The following is a 13505-nucleotide window of genomic DNA, read 5'->3' as shown; positions in this document are numbered from 1 at the left end:
GTGGCCTTGGTGAGGAAGAATATCACAGTGAGGATGGGCTTTGAGATACTTCTAACTGCCTGAGGATTATCTGCTGCTGGCTTCCTTTGGATAAAGATGAAGAATTCTCAGCTCCTCTAGCGCATGTGCCTGCCTGAATGCTGTTATGCTTCCTGCCATGATGATTATGGACTGAACCGCTGAACCTTTAAGTCAGCCCCAATTAAATGTCCTTATAAGAGTTGCTTTGGTCATGGTGTCTGCTCACAGCAGTAAAACCTATCAAAGCAGAGTGCTAACTGAAATTTCAAGAGATCTTGTGGCTTCTAATTTTTCTTCAATTTTCAACTCTTTTTGTACTAAGGAAAGCAAATTTATAATTTTTATGAATTAAGTGCTGTTTTCTTTTTTGAATTCTAATTTTTTATCTGTATGGGTGTTTTGCTTGTATCAAGTTTGTGTTTGTGTGTGTATGTGGAGAGAGAGAGAGAGAGAGAGAGAGAGAGAGAGAGAGAGAGAGGAGAGGAGAGAGAGAGGAGAGGAGAGAGAGAGGAGAGAGAAACTGTTGGATCCTTTGGAATTAGAATTACAAATGGTCTTGTACTGCTGTGTGACCACTTAGACTCAAACTTAGAACTATGGCAGAGCAACTAATACTCTTTTAAAATAATTTTTTTAAATCTATTTACATCCCAAATGTTTCCCCCCTCAAAAATTTGTTCTTCACCCCTTCACCTTTGAGGTTGTCACCCTGTACTCTGCCACCCTGGGGCATCAAGACTCTACAAGATTAGGCACATCCTCTCCAACTGAGGCCAGACAAAGCAGTCCTCTGCAACTTATGTGCCCAGGGTCTCGAACCAGCCCATGTATGCTCTTTGTTGGTGGCTTATTCTCTGGGAGCTTCCTGGAGTCCTGGTTAGTTGTCACTGTGCATCCCACCACAACTAATTAAAATTTGAGCTAAGCAAGTGAGGAGTGATGGAAGCCTTGGCTGCTGACATGGATGGCATGGGAGGTATTTAGGAAGGAGGTCCATGGAGTTTAGGAGAGAGTTTGTCAGATGACCTTGATGCAGAGGATTTGGCCACAAGAGTGTGTGAGTGTGTGTGTGTGTGTGTGTGTGTGTGTGTGTGTGTGTGTGTGTGTGTGTCGCAGAGGAGATGCCTTGCCTTTAGTTATGTTTTGTAATTGGGAGTGCAGGGTTTGTTCACAGTGTCTAATGTTGAGGTCTTTGGGACAGTTAATGAATTCAGGGGGATTCAGTTGGAGGTGGATGTGTGGCAGTCATTTGGACAGGAGAGAAGTAGGAATGTGAGAAGAGAGATGAGACTTGTGGGGAACCACTCATCTTGAGGGAACAGGAACCAGAGGGTGGGGATGAGTTGTAAAAGTGGGGTGGCAGCTCCACAGGCTGTCATGTTGGTATGACTTGCCTTTGCTGATGATCGATGGCTCGGTTGATGTCCAGGTTCTGTGGGATCATCTTATGCTAGGAAAAAACAAGATTGTGAAAAGATCCTCCTTTGTGGGACAGCTTAAGGAACGGGCCGAGGAAGGAGAAAAATAGTTTGACTGTCTGGGAAATCTCTGAACACTCCAAGCTTGTTTCTTGCCATGCCGTCTGTGATAACTATCCAGGTGATGCAGTCAAATCACACTTAGTGGGACTGTATCCCTAATCCTCCGATTGATGTAGAAGTTGGGGAGACATGGATAGTCTTGTAGTGATCAATGACTCTTCTGGGCAATCTGATCCTAATGACCATCATGGATCTGCTCAACCTGCACAGGAGGGTAAGGGAATTGTAAATTATACTGTGAGAATAAAAGGAATTCCTATTCATGAGGGTATAACGTCTCAATCTGGTATCTAGTGTTGATCATTGTACTACTCAGAATCCTTACCGAGAGCTACTTTTGCTTTGTGCATTTCGATTTGAGGGACAAAAGATTAATGCCATGGGTTCCGTAAATTTACCGTCTTGCAAAGTATGGATTACTAACAAGGAATCTGGATATATTGGCTGCAGTGTATAGGTGAGAATCCTTGAGTGCTCGTGAAGCAATAAGTCATTGACTGAGCCCTTATGAATGCCTTGAGGACTGCATTCTCACTCAGAATTGAAACAGTAAGGGTCCAGTTCAGATAAAACCGTGGAAGTTCTTTCTGCTTTTAGGGACTCTACTGAATGGTATGCAGTTGGAGTGTCAGACCCTCTATTACAATTTTGTAATCCTAGTCAGATTAATTTGTGGAAATCGGCAAGTGCTTTTCACCCACTCGAAGCATGGAACGGAAAGTTGGAACTTTAATTATGACAAATTTCATTTGCCCTTTAATTTAGAACAGTCACACCTTTATGGCTTGTATACCATTGCCTTATCTGTTACCGCCTGTGCAATGGCTCCCTAATGAGAATTAAAGCAACACTGTGCAGGCTGTACTCTCTATACCTGTGTCCATGCCAGTGTCTTTAGATGTTACCTTCGAAAGAGGTAGGCCAGCAGACTGGATACCAGTGAAGCTGTCGACCATGGCAAGACTCCCCTGTGATAGTGCTAATACAGATCATTTCTGAGGTCCTGGGAATCATCATATCAACTGCTACTACTACTGCAGCTCCAGTTGCTCTTCACACAGAAGTTCAAGCTGCTGAAGGTGTTAAAGATTGGCAGATGCATTCTCATGAACTTTGGACTCAACAAAATAGACCAGGAAATAGTTAAGGAAGTAGCTGAATTGAAATAAGCTCTAACGGTCTTTGGATATCAGTTAGAATTATTGAGAGAAGAAATGAAATTAAAATATGATTGGAAAATTACTTTTTATTATATTAGGCCTTTAAGATTCAATGAGTGCAAATATGATTGGAAAAAGATTAAAATGTATTTGTTAGGTCATCTCAATTCTTCTCAGGTGATTTATGTTTTACAGCAAGGAATTATAGAAACATTTTTCAGAGAAGCTGCCTGATGTAAGAGGGATAGACATGGACGGTACAGGTCTTGCAGATGCTTCATTTATTCCTATGAATTATTTTAATAAGTTTCTTGCTCTTGTGACTTTTATACTTCTCTTTGTTGTGATAGCTTTACACATGTATGTATGCTGATTTATTTACATAAAACTGTTAGACAACTAGGTAGACGAAAGGCCATATTTACAACTCCATAATATCCTACATTGTTATTCTAACAAATCTGCTTAAAGAAAGAAAAGGGGGGTGATGTAGTGATATGGTCAGTAAAGCCTTTATGCTTGGATTTCAGAGAAATGTTTTAGCAGAGCCTTTGCTATGTTTAGATTAATCTGTGAAGGCTGTGAAATTGTTTGAGACTGTTTGAACCTTGAAGAAATGTCTCCCTGGAAAGTCTGTATTTTTTTCCTGTGTGAGAGCTTGCAGCTGCACCTTGGTCCTAAGACACTCATGGAAAACGTGAAGTTCACCATGGTCAAGATTTGTATGGGTTTGTGTGTTCTAACTAATGAATAAAGGTAACTGCAGTGAGGTAGTCAGCGAAAAGGTGAGGGGTTATCATCTTGGTAAGCGTCTCTCTAGTGCAGCACCTGTGACCGGCACCATCCATTATCAGTGTGTCCTTTGCAAAGGCTGTCAGTTCTGCTGGAGCAGAACTCCCCCTCACAGCATTATTTTAACCTTTTTAAAGGCAGTCCCAACAGGAGATACTGAGGATTCAAACGTGTTAGAACATATTACATACATATATATGTACATATGCGATCTCCACATGATATATTTTATGTCCTCCTATAAAGGGAAGTTTAAGACAACTAAAACGATAAAAAATCGAGGTCATATTTACTTGTTCAAGCAGTGAATTGTCAGCTTAAATTTCCGTATAATGCCCTGAGAGCCCTACACTAATAAGAGCCTCACCCGAACTGAAATAGCCTGATTGCCTTAAGGGTTTATTATCCTTGATTCCAGGCACCTCTGTGGGTTTCTGATTTTGTTTTGTTTTTTCTTGTTTTTTTTTTTTCCTTCTGCCATTTGTCCCAAGGAATGGAGATCTGTCAAAGTATCAAACAGGTTTTCTTTCTTTCTTTCTTTTTTCCTTAAGATTTGTTTTATATCTATGAGTACACTGTTGCTGTCTTCAGACGCCAGAAGAGGGCATCAGATCCCATTACAGATGGTTATGAGCCACCATGTGGTTGCTGGGAATTGAACTCAGGACCTTTGGAAGAGCAGTCAGCGCCCTTAACTGCTGAGCCACCTTTGTATCCCCTCAAGCAGGTTTTCATATCCACTGGATCCTTACCATTTGCCAACATAAACAAGAAGAGTTGTAACCTGACTTGTATAAGTATGAAAATTCATAAAATGTTAGAATAAGAAGTAGACTATAAAGAATATCCAAAACTTCTCCTTACATAAAATGATTTAATGATAAAATGCCTAGATGAAAACAATCCTACCTAGAGGAAACTCATTAATCTTTTAACTTATTAGTCAATTAACTCTTTCACTATCATTGAAAGGAAAAACCATAATGGTGTGGGGATGTAGTTCTTGGTACATTGTTTGCCTAGCATTCACAAGGTTCTGGGTTCAATCCCTGGCAACTCCATAAATTAGTCATGAAAGCATACCACAGATAATCCCAGTACCTTTGAGTTGGAGGAAGGGGGATCAGTTAGGTCATCATTACATGGTGACTTCAAGGCCACTCTGAGCTCACTGAGATGCTACCTCAATATTAACAAAGAAACAATAAAGTGCATTATATTTAGTGTAGGTTGTTTCTTATGCCATCAGTAGCTCAAAACAAGTTTCTAATAGATCTGACCGTTCGAAGTTTGACCTCCTACTATGAGTCTACCTCCTATTTTCTAGGTCTTCTTTCATTACAAACATAAAACTAGTATATTTAGTAGTTGGTGCATTTTATAATGAACATGGAAAATTCACAAAAATCTCTGAATATAACAGCTAAAGGGTAAATGAATTACTTTTCCCCAAATATAGAACAGGTGTGTATTCATGAAGTCATTTGCATACGGATTATTGTATTTTGTACTGAATTAAAATTCTAACACTACTTTATAAATTACTGAGGAACTTACAAAGATAAGAAAGCAAAATAAAACCATACTAAGCTTTAGATCACATTAGTGTAGAAGACATTTTCTTTGCATAGAATTTGGAGAGACCAGCACCTACCTATCATATATCCTATACTGATATTTTGAGCATCGAGTACCACCTCAACGCGAAGATGCCTCGTTACTATAGGAGACCAAATCATCTCTGAGACATTTCTGGTTTGTTACCAGAGAACAAGGCAAATGCTAAAGAGTGGTTATTCCTAACAATGTCAACCTTGATGCTTGCTGAAGTGGGCGGGGAGCTTGGTGAGTCCTTCCTGGTCCTTGGGAGTGTGGTCTTAGTGTTTGGTGAAAACAGGCATTACTCAAGTATCAATGATGTGACAGTTCTTATATCATGTCCAGCCACCTATAATGAATAAGTCTATTTAAAAAACAAAATTGAAACTGGAAAGGAGAAAAAGGCTGTTTATTCAATGTGACCGCATTGGGAAGAGGAACAGAGACATCCAGTGGAACCCCTTACCCAACCTCCGCCCTTGTCTTTAGGGCCCTAGTGAGATCTGTAGTCCCTGGGACTAACTGGCCATCACCATCCGGGTTCAAGATGCTCTGACATTTTAAAGCCTTTGGAAAGCTCTTTCCAGAAGATGTTTCCCTATGGCTGACCTCCCCCCCCCCCTTCCTTCTCTCAGCCTGATACTCCTGGGGAAATTCCATTTCTTTGGGTCCATTCTTTCAGAGGCTGATGGACAGAGACCTTAGCTTGTCTGGAAATATCCTCATCCCTGTGGGGCTGGTTTACAGAACGTGCTAACCGCCAGCACTCAGCATACGCTCGCAGTCTCAGGCAAATGCAAGGAGAGGCGTGGTTTTAATCTTTCTATCGCTTTCCTCATCGCGGGGCTCAGCTTTGGAAATCAGCAAGGCCGCTGCATATAAAACACCGAAGACCTAAGAATGATACAGGGCTTCTCTCGACCCCATGAGCAGACAGCAAGGCTCTGTAACCCATCACCCAGACTCCACCCTTCGCTCGGGCTCGCATCCTAGCAGCTCCTGAGCAGGCAGAGAGCTTTGGCTCCGCCTCTCGCTGGACCCGAGTCTCCCGCGAGATTTTTGTCGCCTTAAACGACCACCTCGCGAGACCGGAAACAGGAACTGCGAGCCAACCGGTCCGTGACCCCCTCGCCCGACCCGGAAGTGTGGCGTTCCTTCGTCTTCTCCCCGCGAACCCTGATCGGAGAGCCGTAGTTGGCGAGCTCGGGCGGGGACCATGCTGACTCGGGTGAGGCTCTCGGCGGTCGTGCGCCCGGGGCTGAAGCCGCCGAGGGACAGGGCGGACTGGGATGGGACCCGCACTGCCCACAGCCCGGAGCCGTGCTGAGTCTGAGTGTGTTCCTGGTGTGCTTCTGTCCCGCGGGCTGGCGACATTGTCACTGCGAGCCCCGGGCGCACCCCGGGGATGAAGGGAGAGCCAGAAAGTCGGGGCGATGCTTATTTCCGTAAATAAACGTCGGAATACTTTTTTACATTGACGGCAGGGTTGCCGAGGTGACATTATCTCTGCAGTCTTATTTTAAAAGACAAACAACAACAAAAAAACTTTCATGGCTTCTGAATTTTCCTTAGCATAGATTCACCTCCAACCTGTGCCTTATAATTACCACTTCGAGAAAAACCATGAAATAATTTTATTACAAGTAGGGAATTGATCCAGTGGCAGGAACCGACATTTTAAAAATCATTTCTTCAAAAGCAGGAAGCCCCACTCCTGATTAGCTATTGGCAGTAGCTGGCTGAGGCCGCGGGAGAGTTGTCCTTGGGGACCCCCCCCCACACACACACCCATGTACACACGACTGCACTAATTGGTCCGAGTGGAGTTTTTAAAAGGACGTGAAGTTGGAAGGGGAACCCATGGGGAGAGTCTGGGCGGAGTTGGAGTGGTGTGGAGGCGTGGTTATTAAAGTATGTTGTATTCGGATATGGAAGTCTCCACGAATAAATAGAGATATAAAAATAATGTAATGTCAGTGTCAAATTTCAATAAATGTGTGATATCACAGTGTGTTGTCAGCACCTTTTTCTTATCATCATAGCTGAAAGCAAAGTCAGAGGGGAAGCTTGCCAAACAGCTATGCAGACTTGTGTTGGATCAGTTTGACAAACAGTATTCGAAAGAACTTGGGGATTCCTGGAGTACAGTAAGGTCAGTATGGTTTGTCTCTTGATATTTTGTGAGAGGAAAGGGAAGTGTGTAGTAAATGCCTCCTTGAGAGCTGCGCAGTCCAGGAGGAAGGAGCTGTCTATACATTTTATGTGTGAAGGAATCACCTGGCATCCCTCTCCCGTGTGAGCTGTAGAAATGTGGGACAGATAGTAAAAAGAAAAGGTTCTAATGAGAGTAAAATTGTATGCCCTCTCAAGCACTTGCTTTTATATGTAAAATGGGGAGGCACTACATTTTTTTTTTTTGCTTTTAAATTTTTATTTATCCTCAAGAAAGTATACAAACTATTCCAAATATTAATTGTATGTGTAACTGCTTTTACACAGAAGATATTTGCATTCACAGACTTTTTTTTTTAAAAGATTTACAGAAATATAGAAATAACAATACAAGTACTGATTTATTTTAAACTTAGGCTTTTAGCCTTTTTTGCTACTTCCCATATGTTCTACAAAGAAAATAAACTCTAAGTCTATTTATTATTAATTATTTGATTCATTTACATCCCAAATGTTGCTCTCCTCCTGGTTTCTCTTGCCAGAGTTCTTTCCCCATTACCCCTTCCCCTTCACCTCTGAGAGAGTACCCGACCCACCTGGTCATAAACATTGAGGCATCAGGTCTCTACAGAATTAGGCACATCCTCTCCCACTGAGGGCAGATAAGGAAGTCTGTTATTTGTGTGCCAGGGGCCTTGGAGCAGTCTCTGCTCTTTGGTTGGTGGCTTAGTCTCTGGGAGCAAAGCACTACATTTTAAAACAATGCTGTAATAAAAATCCTAACTTGGAAGAAATTTAACTTAATGAAATTCAGGAAATGCCAAGTCCTTAAAGGCAGTGTTCCTCCAGCTTAGCTAAAGTCAGGCTTTATTTGACAATTATTGTCACCATTCCATCTGTATCGGGAGCACATGTGCACATGGACAGAACAGTCTAAATAAGTCTATCATTCGTAAACATGGCCAAGTGGCCATGGTGGAACTGGTGGGGAGGGAAGCCTTGACATTCCCAGAGCGGGGACTAGACTGTAGGTTGTCCTTTGACCTCCCTGCTCAGCCTTACTCCATATCCCTGCCATAAACTCGATGACTTTTTAAAACGTGACAAATATGATTTGTGTTTTGATGAGTCTTAGCTGTTGATCGGAATGGTAGTGAATGGGGTTTTGTATGGAATGCCTGATTGGTATATATGATACCCCCTGGAATACAAAGAACAGTATAGTCCTTCTGTCTAGTTTACATACAGTCTATTCATGGGAGAAGTCAATGGGAGGGGCACCTTAGCCATTCCAGAAACATGCATCAATAATAGGGCATTTGATTTATTTTGGTGTGTGGGTGCCAGTGACAGCCACTGGTGACTTTGGAATTAACTTGACAAAAGGAACCAGGCATTCAGGGCCGAGGAAGGTTGCCAATCTGTTTTGCACAGCAGAGATGAAAAAGTGGTATGACTGGATAGTCTGAAACTTAGCTCAGAGAGTAATGTCTCTGATGATTGTTTTATACCATCTCTTCTGAGATGAACTCAATAGATATATCTTTTCAGAGAACAACTTGAAGCATAATTTGGAACAAGGAATAAAAATAAGCTGTGAAGTGGGTCAAAAATGATTTTAGAACATTAAGATATTTAGGAAACTTATAAAATGAAAAGGCAACTGTTATTTCAACAGTGCTACGTTATATGAGTTTTCTATCAAAACGTGAATAGTAGTGTATATAACGAACTCGTGAGGATTTTAGTATGCCAAGGTATTCATTCATATAGAATATCTAAAGAACTACACATTTTGCATTTGTAGGTAGGTATTGTGTTCAAATAATACCTACTTAAGTACTTTGTTTTTCTTCTGAGGCTATAGTGTAGAGTTAAAGTAATTTACCTAAATTCATTTAGCTGGTTAGTAGAGTTGGAACTTTTGCCCAGTCTGCCTGAGTCCTGATCGCCCACTACTGACAGTACTGTGCCTCATACCTGGGATATCATTAGCATATTTAGATGATTTAAAACAAAAGATTTGCAAGAAGTATTTTGTCTGAAGGCTTTTTAGTAACCTGGCTACTATTCATAACCTGAAATGACTTGATTTTCTACTTCATATACCCAGAAAGATTTATAAATTACCGTTTGACCCTGAACAAAATGAGCAGTGAACCTCAAAGCCATGTAATTAGCTGTGCCTTCTGCTCTATCTACCTTTTGGGTAGAATTTCATGGTAATTTAAGTTTTGCATAAACAGATACTAAATTTGCCATAGGCAATATAAAAGCTTTCTTAGCAAGGCAGACCATGGAAGGTGGCCTAGGGAAGTAAGAACGGAATTATATGTTTGCTTTAAAGCTGTTTGCAAGTGTAATGTTACACTTCATTTAAGCATGTTGTCTGTCCGCATTCTCCACCCCTCCTCATCTGGGAAAGAAGTCCCGCTGTTTCTCAGGTCTGTAGCAGTGGGAAGGCTTGCTTTCAAGGTTCCATCACTGAGCTTTCGCTGTCCTTGCGTCTAGCTTGTTCCCTTCAGGGAAGTCTGTAACAGAAGGTGACGTTGGCATCCGTGTCATGTCATCTTACACTACGCAGTTCCTTTCCAGATCAAGTGCACGGTCTCTGTTTTCCAGCAATTCTTCTTCGTTCTCCCACTCAGGATACTCGAATGCATGTTATTATTGTCTTCTAAACCCATGTGCTTTCAGGATGGACTTGGGTTCTCTCCTCTGGAGGCATCACTGAGTCTCTTTCCTTATTCCATTATATCTTTATTATCTTTGTAATAAAGAAACTTTACTGGGAAGTAGATCTGGTTTTCTCTTGCCTCCTTAGAGGCGATCTCTGAGCCGCTGATAATGCACTGATAAGAGTCAGACGTTTGCCTGGGGGTTTGTGCTCTGCCTGCTTGTCTAACAAGGGAGCTATAGACCACAAATAAGGAAACAACCTGCAGAAAGGTTGGTGTCTAATTAAAGTTGACTGGTATGGATGGACAGTCAGTTGAGTCTCTGACAGAATCCCCAAAGAGAGCTGGGTACCTAGGTTTTGTGAGCATCCTTGGTCAGCAATCTTACCTGCCATTGTTGAAAACTATGTTCCCCCATTGTTGAAAACACTGTTCCCTCCCTTCATGGCATTGCATTCCTAGTGATTGGTTATTTTAAAACCAACACCAGCCCTCTGTGCATCCCGGTGAGGTACGGTAATTTCCACTCATAGAGGTCAGATAGCTTGTGAGTGAGTACCTATCATGTACCTGGAGAGGGCTAGTGGATTCTTCGTCATCACTCTGCTATGCTGCTTCTCAGTGCTGCCCTGCTTCACTGTGTTGCCCTGCCCACCCTAGGCTACCTTCCGTGCTCTGCCTTTCTAAGAGAGCTTCACTGCATGCAGTGTTACACCTGAACCAAGAGTCTGAGGGGTGAAGAGGATCCTTTGTGCCTTAGGTACTATATAGTTGCTCCCTCCTTCATTAGAAGAGTGCGGGTTCAAATCTCTCTGCATGTAGCATATCACCTAGATAAGTTATTGAAATCTCTACGACACTGTCCTGATCTGTAAGACAAGCAAAATAGTATATATTCCACATAGTTATTTCAGAAGAGAATATACATTTCCATAAATACACCAGTGGTTCTCACCCTTCCGAATGCTGTGAGCGTCCTAATGCAGTTTCTCATGTTGCAATGACCCCTAACCATAATGCTATTTTGTTGCTATTTCATAACTATAGTTTTGCTACTGTTATGAATGGTAATGTAAATATCTGTATTTCCCAATGGTCTGAGGCAACCCCTGTGAAGCATTGCCAGGAAAAGGTAAAAAGCAGTTAGCCCCTTGTTAAAAATCTCTGAAGAAAAAAGATGAAATGCCTTTGAAACAACTTTAGAGTGTTTCCATGTTTCTCAAAGTGGTCCAGTGAACACCCTCTAGTGGACAGGGAGGACATTAGTATATGGATTTGTTCATTTTCAACCCTAGAGAGTCAAACTCAGCTACTGTCAGCTCAGCTTCCTCACTGAGGAGGGAGGTTAGGCAGGGAACAGAATAGCAGGAGAAAGAGAGTGTCACAGAAAAGCTAAATAAAGATTGCGTTACCAAATATGTTCAATATGTCATTTTTCAACATTTTCATGTTTTAAGTGCTAGACTTATTAAAGTAGTAATTACAGAGTTTAAGGTATAACTCAGTATAGAATGCATAGTTGGCGTCTGTGAGACCCTAGGTTTCATCATGGACATCAGAAATAGAGTAAGAGGAATAGGTATGAAATCCGTGAATAAAACTGATTCCTTAGCATTATCCAGAAGCTCCAGCAAATAGTAGTTATTGCTACTGTTATGGACCCCATACAACAGGCAAACTGACGTAATGACTGCTGCTCGTGTGACGTCACTGACTTTCTCAAAGGTCAGTCATTCCTGTGTACAAGTTTAGTTTACTATCTTTTAGTGTCACTTTACATAAAGTGTAAATATAAGAAAGTTATATTGTAAATAAGTAATAGCACATGGCCAAAGCAAGAATGAATGAAGCTTAGCAGGGGAACAGTAGTGACTTGACATGTTGTAGTAAGAATAAGAAACACGAGTCACGAGAACTTTCATAAGGACAGGCAGTCACAGCAAGTCCCAAGAGTCTGGGCTCTTTCAGGAGAGGGCCCACCCAGCTCCCTATGTGCTCCTTTCCCAACTTGCCTTTCTCTGGTTCTCCTGTAACCAGAAAGAACCAAAACTGCAACAAAACGAAAGACACAGTTGCCCAGTGCACGCTTTGACTTCTGTATAGATGTATTTAATTTGACTTCTGTATAGATGTATTTAATCTGTTTTACCTGTATGAATACTGCATGCTTCTGTGATTACGTGCACCACTTGAGTGCTTTGTGCCTGAGGAGCTCAGAGGAAGGGCCATCAGATCCCTGGAACTGTAATTGCAGGTGGTTGTGAGCCACCATGTGGATGCTGGGAACCAAACCTGGCTCCTCTGGAAGAACAACAGACACTCTTAATCTCTTGAGCCATTTCTAAAAATATTTCTCTAGAATGTCAAAGTGCAAAGATGCCCAAGATAAGGGTGTCAAGGCTTAGAAACTAAATGGGAAGTTGTTTGACAGCTGAGCGCTTTCCCAGTGCTGCATTTCCACACAGCCAGAGAGCTGCAGGTGACAACTCAGTAATACCGTTTGGGGGAGCAATCAGTACCTGTTTGGGAGATGTTGGAGACATAACTCAGAAGAGCTCAAGGTGGGAAACATGTATTGAATTTGACAAAAAATGTTGAGTTTTAACCAACTTAAGTGGTAATTTTCTCTGCTTTATAGAAGTCCAACATAGGCATAAAATTGATTTTGAAGCCTGAAGCATTCTAGCAAAGAGTAGTCGTGTACAGATATGTGGAAGCAAAAGCTTCTCTCATTAAGATTCTAGTTTCCTATCAAATCTTCTCTTATCGTCAATACATAGCAAAATCCAAGTAAATTTTCCTAAGATTATTGAGAATGCAATGTAGAATTTACCATTTTTACACATAGAGATGGAAGGACACAGGGAGAACAAACAAAATAGTACACATGGAGTGCATGTGTGAGTGTGCATGCCAGGCAATTGTGAATAAAATGGGGAATAATGCTGAAAAAAGTGGCTCCCAGGCATAAAAATATATAATTAATACATGAGTGTTAAGTGGGCAATGAGTGTCAAGTTGCTCTAGTACTCACGTGCCCAGGGGAGCTGAATGTCCTATATTGGCGTATAGCAGGACTTTCCTGGGCACAGATGCACGAGCCTCAGCAGCTCCTAGCAGTGCTTTCTTGAGCTCGTCCACTTGTAGCTGTTCCTATTTGGCAAGCCTTTCCTATTGTTGAACAATAGGCCTGCTTCAGTGTACTAGGATAGAGATACTCCAGCCCTGTCCCTTGTGTACTCTTATTGCTGTAGGAGCAGGGTTTCAGGGGCACCCGTTCATGTTAGGCACTCAGAAAGTTGAAGCAAAAGGTAGTCTGAAGGGGGCTGGAGAGATGGCTCAGTGGTTAAGAGTAGTGATTGCTGTTCTAAAGGTCCTGAGTTCAAATCCCAGCAACCACATGGTGGCTCACAACCATCTGTAATAAGATCTGATGCCCTCTTCTGATGTGTCTGAAGATAGCTACAGTGTACTTACATATAATAAATAAATAAATCTTAATAAAAAAAAAAAGAAGAATTAGTCTGGACCTTATGATACTC

The 13505-nt window shown here is 41.8% G+C and overlaps 1 protein-coding gene across 1 annotated transcript in view; it reads left to right on the top strand.

Annotated features, from left to right (window-relative positions):
* Positions 1–6262: 6262 nt before the first annotated feature.
* Positions 6263–13505, top strand: part of Nsun3 (NOP2/Sun RNA methyltransferase 3) — a 50116-nt gene continuing 42873 nt past the window's right edge. Inside the window, exons 1-2 of the mRNA XM_021209856.2 lie at positions 6263–6341; positions 7156–7265. Coding sequence (XP_021065515.1) covers positions 6330–6341; positions 7156–7265 — 122 coding nt within the window. The 5' untranslated portion in view covers positions 6263–6329. The remainder of the gene's footprint in view (positions 6342–7155; positions 7266–13505) is intronic.

This window comes from Mus pahari, chromosome 12, assembly GCF_900095145.1.
Source record: "Mus pahari chromosome 12, PAHARI_EIJ_v1.1, whole genome shotgun sequence".
In the NCBI taxonomy this organism is placed as follows: Eukaryota; Metazoa; Chordata; class Mammalia; order Rodentia; family Muridae; genus Mus; species Mus pahari.
This window is presented reverse-complemented; position numbering and strand designations above follow the sequence as displayed.